The following is a 17,768-nucleotide window of genomic DNA, read 5'->3' on the forward strand; positions in this document are numbered from 1 at the left end:
ATTCTACTGTATCTTAGTCCGTTCCGCTCTGACATTGCTCGTCCATATGTATATAGTCTTAATTCATTACTACTTAGATTTGTGTGTATTGGGTATATGTTGTGTATTTTGTTAGATATTACTTGTTAGATATTACTGCACTGTCAGAGCTAGAAGCACAAGCATTTCGCACATCTGCTAATCACGTGTATGTGACCAATAAAATGTTTTATATATATAATTTTTAAATGGAAATATTGAACTATAAATTGTGCTATCCTGTATTATACTCATGCTAACATTTATTATTCTGTTCTACTGACATTTACCTGACATTTACTTTGTTTGTATTCTTATCTTTTATTATTTATTATTGTTGTTGTTGCATTGTCGAGAAGGAACCTGCAAGTAAAAATTTCGTTGGATGATGTATACTATGCGCACAGTTGGGTAGGTTACTTTCTAAATGTAATCTGTTACAGTTACTAGTTACCTGTCCAAAATTGTAATCAGTAACTTTTGGATTACCCAAACTCAGTAACGTAATCTGATTTACATTCAGTTACTTTTAGATTACTTTCCCTTTATGGGGCATTAGAAGACAAAAATGTATCTTACAAATTGAACTACATCTATTGCAGGATAAATCAATGTTAAAGTTTACATATCTGGCCATATATGGATGTTAAAATTTACTTTATGGGTTGGTTATGTAGGCTTCTTCTAACCCATCGCTTTCTATTGCATATAATAATATGATTAAATAATATCTTTACATGAATATATATATACTTTAGAAATCCAGAAATGGATGTAGCTACTACAGATTGTAGTAAGTCTATCAAAAGTGTGCAAGTTTTAAGTCTATCAAAAGTGTGCAAGTTTGAGCATGTAGCTAAATGAGAGAGCAGCAGTGTGATTCACATCAATGCGCTATGTAGATATCAATAAGAAGTGATGTCCGTATCACCGTAGACTACAACACTGCTCTCATCCTTACCTCCAAGCGTTTATTCAAATTGGATAATCTATGGATGTCGACAGCAGTCGCACCATTGGAAGAAATAGCTTGGACTGTAGCCTACAAAAACATATTCCTGCTCTTTTCCCGCGATCCATCAAATGCATTTGCTGTTTAATCATAGTGGTCTCTGACTTGTGGTCAGACACGCTCAGGTGGAACAAATTTACATTTGCGTTTTTTTTCAATGCTGATTTGAATGTCTGTCAATGAGAAAACAGAGAAGTGTTAAATATTTTTTTTGCGCAAACATCCTTTCTGAATTTAAAAATAATCCTCGAAGTAAATCATCTAGTTTTTCAAACGTATCTGTAATCTGATTACAATAGTTTTGCTGGTAACGTGACGGATTACAGTTACCGTTTTTTTTGTAGTCCCTTACATGTAGCGGATTGTAATCCGTTACTCCCCAACCCTGACTGTGTGTATCCTGTACGTATGACTAAAATACCACATCAAACGAAATGTTGATCTTGAAACGTGAACATTTTGGAAATAGGCGGGGTTTATGACTTTGTGGGTGTGGTAACTAGGGACAACCGCCTTATGGAAGTGACGTCAAGGTGTCATCATGTAAAGATGGCGACTCATCACAGGCAGAATGCTGCTGGGCGGAGAAAAGTGCAGGTAAATCACTAATGTATCTATCTTGTCATGCAGTTGCGTGCAGAGTAAAGATTTTTCAATTTGCATTCATACACGATACTTATCCGTGGAAATGTATCTTTTGCCTGCTCGTCCGTGGATGTCTTTGAACCCTCAACGTGTGGCGGGCAAGTGCCACCGGTCACTCCTCCCTCGGCTCTGGCATTACTAGCAGAGAGCTAGCTAGTTTAGCTTGCTGCTACTCAATACATTCTGCGGCCCGCTGCAAATGACTCAATTCGTTTAACGGAGACCGTGTCTCGTGTTTAATGGGTTGTCAAGGGATTTGCATGTGAACGTGCGGGGTTGTTATTTCAGGTAACTAGAGACATTGAACATTTCCCCCGCGCCCACCCTCACATCACGAGCTAGCTGGTTAGCTAGAAAACCACATCCCCTTTAGCAAGCTAGCTATGTGGTATACAACCAGTCGGATGGTGTAATTATCTTTGTCCGATTACAATTGCATAGCCTTGATCCTATGCGATTGCTCGACGTCAGCAAACTGCTGTCACACACATGCTTTACGAATGATGGCATGCAGTATGTTCAATAAGTTAGTGTTCTGGTCCTCTGATGCAATATGATTTACTCTGTATCCATTCAATAATGTTAGTTTGTATGTATATTGCCTTCAAAGTATTCACACCCATTGACGTTAAACTTGTTTTGTTATTACAAATTGGGATAAAAATGGATTTAGTTGTCTTTGTTTTTAAGGATCTACACAAAATATTATGTTGTCAAAGTGGATAAATTGTATTTAAAAAAAAGATTAATGAAAGATATTTATTACATAAGTATTCAACCCCCTGAGTCAATACATGTTAGAATCACCTTTGGCAGCGATTACAGCTGTGAGTCTTTCTGGGTAAGTCTTTAAGAGCGTTACACACCTGGATTGTACACTATTTGCCCGTTTTTATTTACTCTTCGAGCTCTGTCAAGTTGGTTGTTGATCATTGCTAGTCAGCCATTTTCATGTCTTGCCATAGATTTTCAAGTAGATTTATGTCAACTGTAACTAGGCAACTCAGGAACATTCAATGTTGTCTTGGTAAGCAACTTGAGTGTATATTTGGCTTTGTTTTAGGTTATTGTCCAGCTGAAAGGTTAATTTGACTGTGTATGTTGAGAACCAGACTGAACCAGGTTTTCCTCTAGGATTATGTCCATTCATTTTCTATTCTGAAAAACTCACTAGTCCAGTACATTACCAGTGTTTACAAGCCATTTATGACACTTGATTAGTTTCAGCAACAGTGCCTACATGTTATTATAAAATGAACAAAAATATAAATGCAATGTGTGAAGTGTTGGTCCCATGAATCATGAGGTGAAATAAAAGATCCAAGTTTTCCATACGCACAAAAAGCTTATTTCTCTAAAATGTTGTGCACACATTTGTTTACATCTGTGTTAGTGAGCATTTATCCTTTGCCAAGACAATCCATCTACCTGACAGGTGTGGCATATCAAGAAGCTGATTAAACAGCATGATCATTTCTCAGGTGCACCTTGTGCTGGGGACAATAAAAGGCCACTCTAAAATGTGCAGTTTTGTCACAACACAATGCCACAGATGTCTCAAGTTCTGAGGGAAGCGTGCAATTGGCATGCTGACTGCAGGAATGTCAACCAGAGCAGTTGCCAGATAATTTAATGTTCATTTATCTACCGTAAGCCACCTCCAACATTGTTTTAGAGAATTTGCAGTATGTCCAACTGGCCTCAACTGCAGACCATGTGTAACCATGCCAGCCCAGGACCTCCACATCAAATCAAATTTTATTGGTCACATACACATGGTTAGCAGATGTTAATGCGAGTGTAGCGAAATGCTTGTGCAAATCAAATCAATCCCAGAACAACAGCAAAGGACATTGTGAAGATGCTGGAGGAAACGGGGATAAAAGTATCTATATCCACAGTGAAACTAGTCCTATATTGACATAACCTGAAAGGCCGCTTAGCAAGGAAGAAGCCACTGCTCCAAAACCGCCATAAAAAAGCCAGACTACGGTTTGCAACTGCACATGGGGACAAAGATGGTACTTTTTGGAGAAATGTCCTCTGGTCTGATGAAACAAAAATTGAACTGTTTGGCCATAATGACCATTATGTTTGGAGGGAAAAGGGGGAGGCTTGCAAGCTGAAGAACACCATCCCAACCCTGAAGCACGGGGGTGGCAGCATCATGTTGTGGGGGTGCTTTGCTGCAGGAGGGACTGGTGCACTTCACAAATTTAGCATCATGAGAAAGGAAAATGATGTGGATGCATTGAAGCAACATCAGTCAGGAAGTTAAAGCTTGGTCGCAAATGGGTCTTCCAAATGAACAATGACCCCAAGCATACTTCCATAGTTGTGGCAAAATGGCTTAAGGACAACAAAGTCAAGGTATTGGAGTGGCCATCACAAAGCCCTGACCTCAATCCTACGGTAAAAGTGCAATATGTGCCATGTAAAAAAGCTAACGTTTAAGTTCCTTGCTCAGAACATATGAAAGCTGGTTGTTCAATATTCCCAGCTAAGAAATTTTAGGTTGTAGTTAGTATAGGAATTATGACGCGTCGACTACTTCTCTCTATACCATTTGTATTTCGTATACCCTTGACTATTGGATGTTCTAATAGGCACTTTAGTATTGCCAGCCTAATCTCAGGAGTTGATAGGCTTGAAGTCATGAACAGAGCTGTGCTTCAAGCATTGCCAAGAGCTGCTGACAAACGCAGGAAAGTTTGAATGAATGCTTACGAGCCTGCTGCTGCCTACCGCCGCTCAGACAGCTCTATCAAATATCAAATCATAGACTTAATTATAATATAGTAAACACACATATGAGCCTTCGTAAACCAAATCCGTAAACTATCATTTCAAAAACAAAACGTTTATTCTTTCAGTGAAATACAGAACCGTTCCGTATTATATCTAACGGGTGGCAACCCTAAGTCTAAATATTGCTCTTACATTGCACAACCTTCAATGTTATGTCATAATTATGTAAAATTCTGTCAAATTAGTTCGCAACGAGCCAGGCGGCCCAAACTGTTGCATATACCCTGACTCTGTGTGCGTGCAATGAACACGAGAAGTGACACAATTTCCCTAGTTATTATTGCCTTCTAACATTAATTTATTTTAACTAAATACTTCTTAAAACCTGCGTATCTACTCCTGTGTATTGATTTTAAGAAAGGCATTGATGTTTATGGTTAGGTACATTGGTGCAACGATTGGGCATTTGTTAAATCATCACCCATTTGGCGAAGTAGGCTGTGATTCAATTATAAATTAGCAGGCACCGCATTGATTATATGCAACGCAGGACAAGCTAGTTAACCTAGTAATATCATCAACCATGTGTAGTTTAAAAAATAATAATAATTATAAGAAGTTTAATGCTAGCTAGCAACTTTCCTTGGCTCCTTGCTGCACTCGCGTAACAGGTGGTCAGCCTGCCATGCAGTTTCCTTGTGGGATGCAATGTAATCGGCGTCCAAAAATGGCAATTTCAGATTGTTATGAAAACTTGAAATCGGCCATGCCGATTAATCGGTCGACCTCTAATGTATACAAAATTCCTGGAAGCTGAAAATGTCCCAGTTCTTCCATGGCCTGCATACTCGCCAGACATGCCACCCATTGAGCATATTTGGGATGGCCTGGATCAAAGTGTACGACAGCGTGTTCCAATTCCTGCCGATATCCATAGACTTCGCACAGCCATTGAAGAGGAGTGGGATAACATTCCACAGGCCACAATCAACAGCCTGATCAACTCTATTGGAAGGAGATGTGTCGCAGCCCAAACCGATGCATGAGGCCAGATACTGACTGGTTTTCTGATCCACGCCCCTACCTTTTTTAAGGTATCTGTGACCAACCGATGCATGTTTTCCCATTCATGTGAAATCCATAGATTAGGGCCTAATAAATGTATTTAAATCGACTGATTTCCTTATATGAACTGTAACTCAGTAAAATCGATGTCAAGGATTCACGAGAAACAATCCCAATCCATCTTCATTTTGTTATGTGGTTCAAATTGCACTCCTATCCAATTCTCTGTGCAGGTATCCTATGTGATTAGGGATGAGGTGGAGAAGTACAACCGCAATGGGGTGAACGCCCTGCAGCTCGACCCGGCCTTGAACCGCCTCTTCACAGCTGGCCGAGACTCCATCATTAGGATATGGAGCGTCAACCAGCACAAGGTAACCTGTCCGTCACCTACACACTTAACCTGGCAGGATGCCATCCTATCTTGACCCTTTGAACGCTTTTACTGTAGGTCACACTGTGATAGTTTCCGCTAAATAACACAGCCACAAAGTCAGATTCCACAGCCACAAAGTCAGATTCCACAGCCACAAAGTCAGATTCCACAGCCACAAAGTCAGATTCCACAGCCACAAAGTCAGATTCCACAGCCACAAAGTCTAAATTTGTTGATTTCTTGCATCCTTTTCAACTGTTTTGGAGGAGAGGATCCAAGGTCCCGGCCCTCTGACTTTCTTCTCCAATATGGGGGAGATGTGAGGTGTCAAGTAAAGAGACATTGAGAAAGAGCTGATATGTCAGATGTATAGATGTACAGACCAATATCCATGGTCAATGTTCGAATGAAAAGCGCCAAGCTTTTTTGTTGTGCTGTTATTGTAATTGATTGTCATAGAATACTTGCATAAACCCACTGATATTGCAGCATAAGTCTTATTTATTGCAGCAGGACCCGTACATTGCATCGATGGAACACCACACGGACTGGGTCAATGACATCGTCCTCTGTTGCAATGGGAAGACATGTGAGTCCGTGTGATGTGTTAAGCCAGAGTTGAAGTTCTCTGAGAAATTCTCTGAGAACCGTGTCGAGCCCTACCCCCTCAGAATGGATAGCCTATATTTTTTATTATTAAAGAATGATCACTGAAACACAACTGCATTTTAGGACATATCCATCACATGCAAATTGGCAAAACTGTTTTATGGATATTTGCTTGTACAGTGCCTACAGAATGGATTCACACCCCTTGACTTTCCACATTTCTTTTGTTACAAAGTGGGATTTAAATGGATCTAATTGTATTTTTTTTGTCAATGATCTACACAAAATACTCTGTCAAAGTAGAAGAAAAAAATCAATAATATATATATATATATATATATATATATATATTTATTTATTTTTTTTCTCTAGGACTTTGCCTATGCAAAGTCCTTATCCTAAGAAACTCCCTAGTCCTTGCCGATGACAAGTATACCCTTAACATGATGCAGCCACCACCGTGCTTGAAAATATGAAGAATGGTACTCAGTGATGTGTTTTCCCCAAACTAAAAGCTCAGTTATTTTTGCAGTATTATTTTGGTGCCTTGTTGCAAACAGGATGCATGTTTTGTAATATTTTTATTCTGTACAGGCTTCCTTTTCACTCTGTCATTTATACTGAACAAAAATATAAACGCAACATGTAAGTGTTGGTTTCATGAAGTGAAATAAAAGATCCCCCCCCAAAATGTTACATCAGCACAAAAAGCTTATTTCTCTAAAATGTTGTACACAAATTTGTTAACATCCCTGTTAGTGAGCATTTCTCTTTTGGCAAGAAATTCCATCCAGGTGTAGCATATCAAGAAGCTGATTAAACTTCATAATCATTGCACATGTGCACCTTGTGCTGGGGGCAATAAAAGGCAGCTCTGAAATGTTTTGTCACACAACACAATGCCACAGATGTCTCAAGTTGAGGGAGCTTGCAATTGGCATGTTGACTGCAGAAATGTCCACCAGAGCTGTTGCCAGATAATTGAATGTTTATCTACCATAAGCCGCCTCCAACATTGTTTTAGAGAATTTGGCAGTACGTCCAACCAGCCTCACAACCGCAGACCATGTGTAACCACGCCAGCCCAGGACCTCCACATCTAACTTCTTCACCTGTGGGATTGTCTGAGACCAGCCACCCGGGCAGCTGATGAAACTGAGGAGTATTTCTGTCTGAAATAAAGCCCTTTTTGTGGGGATAAACTCATTCTAATTGGCTCAACCTGGCTCCCCAGTGGTTGGCCTTGCACCATCCAAAGTGTCATAACTTCACCACGATCAAAGGGATATTCAATGTCTGCTTTTTTTTTGGGACCCATTTACCAATAGGTGCCCTTTGTGAGGCATTGGAAAACCTCACTGGTATGTGTAGTTGAATCTGTGTTTGAAATTCACTGCTTGACTGAGGGTCCCATGTAATTATGTGTGGGTACAGTGATGGGGTAGTCATTAAAAAATCCTAAAGTTATTTATTTAGGCTTGCCATAACAAAGAGGTTGAATACTTATTGACTCAAGACATTCTAACTTTTTATTTGTAATTAATTTATGAGAACATAATTCTGCTTTGAAATCTAAATTTAATCAATTTCAAATTCAGGTTGTAACACAACAAAATGTGAAAGTCAGGTGGTGTGAATACTTTCTGAAGGCACTGTATATATTTTGAATGTTTTGCAGTCTGGTACAGTTAAGCCTGCAAACCATTTTTATAAATAAGTTGACATATTTTTAAAGCCATATTATATTTTTCCTATTGATCCCGTGTCTGAATAATCTCACTCTGTATTCCAGTGATATCTGCTTCCTCAGACACCACAGTGAAAGTCTGGAATGCGCATAAGGGATTCTGCATGTCCACATTGCGAACACACAAGGTAAGCAATACCATACTGATAGCTCCAAAATACCACACCTGTAATCCCATTTCAAGTGGCATCACAAAGGCCTGAATGTGATCTTAAGATAAGTACCCAGTGTTCACACATCTTCGTTTGAGATCAATGCATATTTAAAGCGAAAGTTACGATGCAGCTGTAGAGAAATAAAGTTGTATTACATTTAGCATGCACATTTCAAGATATGTGCTTTAGCCTAATCGGAACCAAAAATCTAATTTTAAAAGCACTGAGACTTGGCATCAAAACCCTATGGTTTTGTCTGTACAGGACTATGTCAAAGCCTTAGCCTATGCCAAGGACAAGGAGTTGGTGGCCTCAGCGGGGCTGGACAGACAGATCTTCCTATGGGACGTCAACACACTAACAGCACTGACTGCCTCCAATAACACCGTCACCAGTGAGTATGCTCTCTCATCTGGATCATGTTCATTCAGCACCAAACTGGGAAAAAAAGGACTAACTGGGGGAGGGATTACCTGGACTGGACTGTTCATTACATTTTCTTCTTCCAAATGTTTTCTGTTGCATGCCCTAATGAACATAACTCAGCTACCATGTCATAGGCACACCCTGGACTGAGTATTTTAAATGTTCACTGGACTACTTGGAATGTACTGTACAGATATAGATAGATGTACTGTATATCTGGAGGAATCGCTCGTTGAAGACGATATCTGTGTTCGAATGCTCATACGAACCTCACTAACCTACTATTTGTGATGTAAATTGAGTATGTACTAGGCTTAGTGGTCATTGTATGGATATAGTTAGTATGCCAAAAGTTTCCAGATGTTGTACTAAATTCACTAAAATACGAAGTATACAAGCAGTAGACACTATTTCCGTGCATAATGCAGTTCTTCATAAATGGGCGTGGCTTCACAACATTTTCAGATTTGACGATGCAGCCGAAGTCCGACGAGAGCGGATACAAATGAATTGCTTGAACTAATTATGACAAATGTTAAGACCATGTTGAGCAGTAAAGTAATGCCTTTTCAAATAACTTATGTTGGCTGACAATGTGTTAGCCACACTAGCCTTACAAACAGCATATCATTACAGCAGTTGCTTGTATGTACCGTTATGTTAGCTGGCGACCTAAAGGTCGTTGGCTACTAATACAACAAACTTGCCAGTATATTAACTATATACTAACTACCCAACGTTTATTGACTTGATTATTCACGTCATTCTTAGGTTAGCTAAGTGGTATAGTCATTGTGCGTTCTCCATGGACATTGTTAATGAAGTTGTAAGATGTCTAGCTAGTATATACGCATTAAGTATGTAGTATGTTAGTATGGGTATTCGAACACAGCTAATGTCCTCAAGTACACATCAATTTGAATGATGGCCATGGGTATCTTTACGGGTCTTTAAGTGCCACTGACTAACCAGAAGTCTGTTGAGACAGACCTGAGTGTTGTAACTATGCTGTTGTCGTCTCCCAGCCTCCTCACTGAGTGGGAACAAAGACTCCATCTACAGTCTGGCTATGAATCAGATGGGCACCGTCATTGTGTCAGGGTCCACTGAAAAGGTGGGTTCTTAAATCACATTTGTGTTGATTATATACTTAATGTTTCCAGTGGTGTGATGACATTTGTTATAATACTTCCAGCTAACTGAAGCTGATTTATTTTACTGACATTTTCTAAAGTGAAATTTGTTTAATTTTATCTCAATATCAAATCATTTATGGGTAACAATTAAGTTACCTTACTGTGATTGTTCAATTAAAATGGTCAAAAACAAAAATAGGTTCTTAGCAAAGAGCAATTTCTGGGAGTGGTCTGAGTGGGGAGGGGAAAACTAGCTGTTATTGGCCGAGAGGTTTGGAACTCTCTTTCTCATTGGTCTATTAACTAAATTACTGCCAGTTTTTGTTGGTGGGACACACCATGGATGAGTTTGCCACCAACAAAAATGTAAACCTCTGCGTGTAAGAGTTCCACCAACAAAAACCTTAAACTATATTTTTACATTTTTTTTTGGTTTGGCAATTTGAAATTAACTATGTTTTTTTTCCATATACCTCATAAAGAGTGAATGTGCCCTTTTAAAGGTACTGAGAGTTTGGGATCCTAGAACCTGTGCCAAACTGATGAAGTTGAAAGGCCACACTGACAACGTCAAATCATTACTGCTAAACAGGGATGGTACTCAGGTAAGGATGGCCCTTAAAAATCTAATTTTGTTCCTCACCTTTAAAAATGTCAGCCACTGGTACTCTTTTTTGGAAGCCTTATTTTTCATATAGGGACAAAGAGGACTGCCTTTTTTTAAAAATACCATTTGGAGGATTTCTGGAATCAGCAGGGAATGAACTGCGAGGGAAGCCTCCAACCTGAAACTTTCAACTGGGATTTCACCTTCCTAATGTTACAGCTCTCTCTTTCCGCCCAGTGTCTCTCGGGCAGCTCAGACGGGACCATCCGGTTGTGGTCGCTGGGGCAGCAGCGGTGCATCGCCACCTACCGGGTGCACGATGAGGGCGTATGGGCCCTACAGGTCAACGAGGCCTTCACGCATGTCTACTCTGGTGGCCGTGACCGCAAGATCTACTGCACTGACCTGAGGAACCCAGAGCTCCGTATGCTCATCTGTGAGGAGAAGGCCCCCGTCCTCAAGGTGAGAGGGGTGTGGTTACTGGGATACTCTGAGTAGAGGGCATACTGGGAAATGTAGTTGCAACATCTGTAACTTGTAGATATTAAGCCTGGATGTTTATTGGACTTAGGTATTTTGAGCCATATACAATCCAATCATAATGTTACAATGTTTTTTCTTATCTCAGCCTTAAAGGCCCAGTGCAGTCAAAAACATGTATTTTGCTGTGTTTTTTTATATATATTTACACACTGAGGTTGGAATAATACTGTGCAATTGTGAAAGTGATGATAATGCCCTTTTAGTGTAAGAGCTGTTTGAAAATACCACTTGAAGTTTCAGCCTGTTTTGGTAGGGTGGAGTTTTGGCCTGCTGGGTGACATCACCAAAATTCTTGCTTGAGAAATCCCTCTTTGCTAAGAAGCTATTTTTCTTTCTTTTTTACAGTTGTAATTTAAAACAAACATAGTTAGGTACTAAATTGTTAACAAGAAATGATTTGATATTGAGCTAAAACCGGCTGCATTGGACCTTTAAGTGAAGATTGCTCTGTCTCTCCCTGGTTCAGATGGAGCTGGACCGCTCCGCTGACCCCCCCACGGCCCTCTGGGTCTCCACCACCAAGTCCACCGTCAACAAATGGGTAAGCATCATAGCTGGAGTGGAACAACAGGGGTTTTATATGAGTAATTGATATGTTAATATTAGTAGTAGAATTAAACTGGATATAACGCAGTAGAAACAAAGAATTCCGTATAGCCTGTGTGTCTCTTCGAAGAGAGCCTTGTCTGTATACTTTTAATGCAATGTTCACTCCCTGATTTAATGTTTCCTGTCATGATTCATTGAAGTCTCTGAAGGGCATTCACAATTTCCGAGCATCTGGAGATTACGACAACGACTGCACTACTCCCCTGACGCCTCTCTGCACACAGCCCGAGCAGGTTGTTAAAGGTAAACATTTAACTTCATAATTTTGTATCTTTGTATTGCAAATTCTGGTATTTAGAATGTACTAGATATTGTACACTGAGTGTACAAAACATTATGAACACCTGCTCTTTCTGACCCGGTGAATCCAGGTGAAAGCTATGATCCCTTATTGACTTGTTAAATCCACTTCAGTCAGTGTAGAGGAGACGGGTTAAAGAAAGATTTGGAAGCAATTGAGACATGGATTGTCTGTCTGCCATTCAGAGGGTGAATGGGCAAGGCAAAAGATTTCAGTGCCTTTGAACGGGGTATGGTAGTATGTGCCAGGCGCTGTTGTTTGTGGCAAGAACTGCAACGCTGCTGGGTTTTTCACGCTCAACCGTTTCCCGTGTGTATCAAGAACAATCCACGACCCAAAGGACATCATCCAACTTGACACAACTGTGGGAAGCATGGTGGTCAACATGGGCCAACATCCCTGTGGAATGCATTTGACACCTTGTAGAGTCCATGCCCCGACGAATTGAGGCTATTCTGAGGGCAAACGGGGGGGGGGGGGGGGGGGGGGGGTGCAATTCAATATTAGGAAGGTGTTCTTAATGTTTTGTACACTGTACGTTCTAGGCATAAATGAGTGTTGTGTGTATTTCTGTCCACTAGGCGGAGCCAGCATTATTCAGTGCCACATTCTGAATGACAAGAGACATATACTAACCAAAGATACCAACAACAACGTTGCATACTGGGATATTTTAAAGGTGCGTGCCCATTGCCTTCTGTGTTTTACATTTGGGTTTTCTGCCATCTTCCGTCTCTCTGCCATCTCTTCATCGTTTGCCATATTTTTTGATTGAATACCTCTTGTCCTCATTCAGGCGTGTAAAGGGGAAGACCTGGGTAAGATGGAGTTTGACGAAGAGATTAAAAAGAGGTTTAAAATGGTGTATGTGCCAAACTGGTTCTCTGTGGATCTTAAGACTGGGGTAAGATGATCCTGCCTTCTTTTTTTTACATTGTAAAGCTTTGGACAGTAATAGCAATCGGTAGGACAGTGATTTGCCTTCATTTTAATGCACATATTCCGTTGGGTAGATGTTGACCATCACGCTGGATGAGAGTGACTGCTTTGCTGCGTGGGTGTCGGCCAAGGATGCAGGCTTCTCCAGTCCTGATGGGGCTGATCCCAAATGTGAGCGCTTTTAAAATAAAATGTACTGCCTAGCAAGATCACGTGGACTATTTACCCACACAAAGTGAATATGGTCCCATATGTGCAGTACCGTCGGTATAGAGTTGTCTTCTCTTCTAGTGAACCTGGGTGGACTGCTGCTGCAGGCCTTACTGGAGTATTGGCCCCGGACACACGTCAACCCTATGGATGAAGAAACCGAGATGAACCATGGTGCGCTGTTAAACACACACACACACACACTTGCAAAAAAGGCATTACTTGTGCACGTGACATTAACACTTGAAAAACACACTTACACCTACTACTGTAGTAATATGTATATAATAATAATATAAAGTATAATGCAGGCAGTCTTTGATATTCTTCTGACGTTATTGAGTTGAATTAAATCTATCAGTGATAGTCCATGTTCTGATGGTGTGTGTGTGTGTGTGTGTGTGTGTGTGTCTGTCTTCAGTGAACGGGGAGCATGAGAGCAGGATACAGAAAGGTAATGGCTACTTCCATGTTCCCCCTCACACGCCAGTCATCTTTGGAGAGGCAGGGGGAAGGACCCTGTTCAGGTAAAATACACAGCGTTACTTAGAATAGATGAAATATGAACATTTTCCATCCATGCTGCTGTTGAAGTCTGTGCTAAACTGCCCTGTCACAGTCAGACATGGTTGGAAATAGTACTGGTTTTCGTTGAAATACTGTACCTAAGCGGCACTCAATCAAGCTTTTGCCAGTGTAATGGAACCAATGGAATAGTCCCAGAAGTGCAAACCCCACCCACCCGGCCCTCTCTTTCTCCAGGTTGTTGTGTCGAGACTCAGGTGGTGAAACTGAGTCCATGTTGCTCAACGAGACCGTGCCACAGTGGGTCATCGACATTACCGTGGATGTGAGCTCTCGACTTATTATTCATGATAAATATAATACATGTACAGTCCCAGTCAAACGTTTGGACACACCTACTCATTCAAGGGTTTTTCTTCTATTTGTACTATTTTCAACATTGTAGAATAATAGTGAAGACATCAAAACTATGAAATAACACATGGAATTATGTAGTAACCCAAAGAGGGGTTAAACATATCAAAATATATTTAAAATTCTTCAAAGTAGCCACCCATTGCCTTGATGACAGCTTTGCACACTCCTCTGTGACTGGTACTGTCTATATATCTTCTAACATTACAGTATTATAGCTAATTGTGTAGTGTTGATACAATATGGTTCTCATGTTTGATTCTTCCCTGTGATTTAGAAAAATATGCCCAAATTCAACAAAATCCCATTCTACCTCCAGCCTCATTCTTCCTCTGGTGCAAAAACCTTAAAGAAGTAAGTACAACATTTTAAACCGACAATCTGTTTTTCTGTTCCTATTATTGTTCTTTGTTCATCCTTCCCTGTAAAACACATTTTCCTAATGGTATCATTCACTTGAACTATTTCTCACCGTTCAATGTTCTAAGCTTGCAGTTATGTTCCAACGTTGTGGTTCTTCCGTAGGGACCGTCTGTCGGCCAGCGACATGCTACAGGTGAGGAAGGTGATGGAACACGTATATGAGAAGATCATAAACCTGGACAACGAGTCTCAGACAGGGGCCTCGGGGAACAACGACAAGCCCAGCGAGCAGCAGCAGCAGAAGGAGGAGGAGGACGTGGCCGTGCTGGCCGAGGAGAAGATTGAGCTGCTCTGTCAGGATCAGGTACTATACAAAAACCCTACCTCTTCAAAGAGTATCTTAAACAACCCCCCCCCCCCCACTTACTATGCCTGTGATATATAGTTGTCCCACCTAGCTATTTTCAGATGAATACACTAACTGTAAGTCCACTCTGGATAAGAGCGTCTGCTGAATGACTGAAATGTATTAATGTATGTTCCCACTTTTTGTTGTCTGTAGGTATTGGATCCCAACATGGACCTGCGGACGGTCAAGCATTTTATCTGGAAGAGTGGCGGAGACCTAACCCTTCACTATCGGCAGAAGTCCACGTGAGGTCACCGGTGTCATCTTGTGCTATCCTGACCACCACCTCCTTCTTCTGGAACCAAACATGGACTGTTCAAACTCATCCAACCAGATCCATGTGTTAGTAACACAAACCTGTGCTCAACGACTCCTTGTTAGAGCCTTATAACCCCTCAGAAAGCATTTGTTTGGTCCGTAGCCAGAGTGTCACACAATAATCACTGTTCTCCAATCAGCCAGAACACACAAGGAGAAAGGAGGGTAACTATTGTTACTGTGTACAGTGAATGGACTGAAGACATTTCCAGGGCATTTTAAGGTTCTTTGTCATTTAGGTTTTATTTTATGACGTTTCCTTGCCTCCTTTTTGTTATTTATTTTTTCCTTTTTTGTAAGTAAGATTTTTATTGACATGCCCATCTTCTGAGAGAGAAGGCGTGACAACCAGCTTGAGAAAGTCACTATGCTTGGGGGTTCACTTTGACATGAGTATGTTTTAGTTTTTGTTGGGGTCCCCCCCTCCCATACATTCCTAGAACATGCTTGTTTCCGGCCACCTATCACCACCCTTCATCCTCGTCCATGGTTAGGAAAGGGTTTATTGAGGAACATTTTCTGGATAGTCAGGTGACCATTCAAACCAATCAAAGACTTGACAGAATGTAAAGACATGACAATGTTTATTTTATGTTGTGTGATATTCCTCAGTTACCTCAGTTTGGCAACTGACTGATGTATTGAAAGCTGCTGTGCGAAGCTTCTCTCACCAAATGGACACATACAAGTACACATTCCCCATACTATCTCTTTAGCGAACACTTAAATTACTGAACCTATCTTTCTTTTTGTAAATAGACTGTCATATTTTATAGGCAACTTGGCACAAGTTGTACTTCTGATCATCAGGAACATTATATTTCCTTTTTTTTTTTTTTTGCAAAACCTATGTTATTTTCAAAAGGGTGATTTCTCATGTAAAAAATATATATATCTCATTAAAATCACAAATGTCAAGAAGCAACAGGTATGTACAATTTAAAGGACCCACTGAATCAGGATGTTTATAGGCTACTGTACTGTATTTGAGAGCAAAGCTAAATTGTTGTCATTGGCATTACCCATGACAGTCTGCTGCTAAATCGGCCTATATCCATTATACACTGACAAAGTTTATGGGGGGGATATTCTTGAGGAAAGTGGAGGGATTCACAACTTTTTTTTTATGCCAACGAAATGAAGACTGTGCTCTCAAACTCCAACAATGTGAATTTCACAGTGTTATAGCAAATGTATTATAATAAAGAATTTATTTGGTTTTAATCCTAAAGAAACTTTGGTTGTTGAATTCTCTACATTAAAAAAAGCTACTAAAGAATTATATGCCTCTGTATCCACAACCGCTTATGCTCTGAAGTGCTGATTGTAATTTAATATATATTGTGGGTGCATAAGCTCATATTAAATTAGCCAACATGACAATGAGAATAACATGCTTTTGAATTTCAGAGGAAGATGAATTGCATTGATCCGAGACTTAAGATCAGAAATCACATTGCTGAATTCCAGGACACAAAAGGCTACCACTTGCAATGTGTAATATGATATTTGCCTTGGAATGCAAATGCTGCTGGAAGCAGTTGTCATGGTCTGAGCTCTGTCAGCTATGGGTCTGTACATCTGCAAGTATGTGTAAGTGCTCAACTATACAGTGTGTGTGTATGTATGTATGTATGTATGTGTATATATATATATATATATATATATATACACACACATGACATTTCTTGCAATTGTATAGTCATCCCTGAAGCTCTCTTAATCTATATCTCCAGATTGTTTCCAGAGAGCCCATCAGGGATCATCAACTAGAATCAGCCACCTGACGATTTATTTATTGAACGGGTGGTCAGGGGACCTGAACATAATTACAAATAATTTGTAGACTGCAAATTGACAGCAAGAAGCCCAAACAGATTTAATATTTGAAATTGGGGCCACGGCCGCCAGTTGGGGAACCCCCGCATGGTTAGATCTGACCCATTATTTATATATACACTAGATGACAAACGGGGAGCTGTTTTGAAGCCAACATGGCTCCACATGGCTCCATCTTGGTACTCCCCCGTCAACGTAGAAAACGATTTTGGAAGCTATAGAAATGCGTTTTTTAACGTCTACATTTGTTTTTGCCATGTTTATTCTATTACAGACACCTTAATAGGCTTGGGCGGTATACCGTATACCAGTGGTATTTGGAAAAAGCCACAGGAGGATATTTCTATACTATAAATACCATCAAAACTATTAATTTTGAAGTTTTTCAATAAATGTTAATATTTTTTTGCGCCATTTTTAGTTATTACCTGCAATCAACTTGTGCAATACCCCAGAAGATTGAGAAGATTGCGTTCATTTCATCTGTAAAATTATTTTAAATGATTACGTTTACCGTAGATCCCCAGAACAGTTGGGCCAGTCGCGTGTTTGTTTGTAAAAAGCACAATAAGAGAAAGCATGCTGGTGAGGCCATAGCGTTCCATATCTATCGACGAGTCTTTTGTGTGGGGTACGAGTTGATGAAGTTACACTTGTATGCAATTCACTACTAAATGTTTTCAATCAGATATCTTATAGCTCTGGATGAGGTATCTGTACAGCTGTCAATTTTGTGTGCTTCCTACTAGCGTTT

The 17,768-nt window shown here is 40.2% G+C and overlaps 1 protein-coding gene across 3 annotated transcripts; it reads left to right on the forward strand.

Moving 5' to 3' along the window:
- Window positions 1–1,552: 1,552 nt before the first annotated feature.
- Window positions 1,553–16,410, forward strand: LOC139420613 (WD repeat-containing protein 48-like). 3 transcript variants are annotated; one of them, XM_071170811.1, is made up of 19 exons: window positions 1,553–1,627; window positions 5,722–5,862; window positions 6,375–6,453; window positions 8,266–8,348; window positions 8,640–8,769; window positions 9,827–9,915; window positions 10,441–10,542; window positions 10,782–11,006; window positions 11,554–11,628; window positions 11,837–11,939; window positions 12,579–12,676; window positions 12,794–12,901; window positions 13,011–13,107; window positions 13,228–13,320; window positions 13,568–13,673; window positions 13,909–13,996; window positions 14,363–14,439; window positions 14,611–14,812; window positions 15,011–16,410. In XM_071170811.1, the coding sequence occupies exons 1-19, from the start codon at window positions 1,580–1,582 to the stop codon at window positions 15,104–15,106; spliced, it is 2,040 nt and encodes a 679-aa protein (XP_071026912.1). In that variant the 5' UTR covers window positions 1,553–1,579; the 3' UTR covers window positions 15,107–16,410. The 3 variants fall into 3 exon arrangements, with proteins under 3 accessions (XP_071026912.1, XP_071026913.1, XP_071026911.1); XM_071170812.1 differs by having other exon boundaries at window positions 1,572–1,627; window positions 6,378–6,453; XM_071170810.1 differs by having other exon boundaries at window positions 1,580–1,627; window positions 10,420–10,542.
- Window positions 16,411–17,768: the final 1,358 nt, after the last annotated feature.

Source organism: Oncorhynchus clarkii, chromosome 11 (assembly GCF_045791955.1).
Source record: "Oncorhynchus clarkii lewisi isolate Uvic-CL-2024 chromosome 11, UVic_Ocla_1.0, whole genome shotgun sequence".
Classification (NCBI taxonomy): Eukaryota; Metazoa; Chordata; class Actinopteri; order Salmoniformes; family Salmonidae; genus Oncorhynchus; species Oncorhynchus clarkii.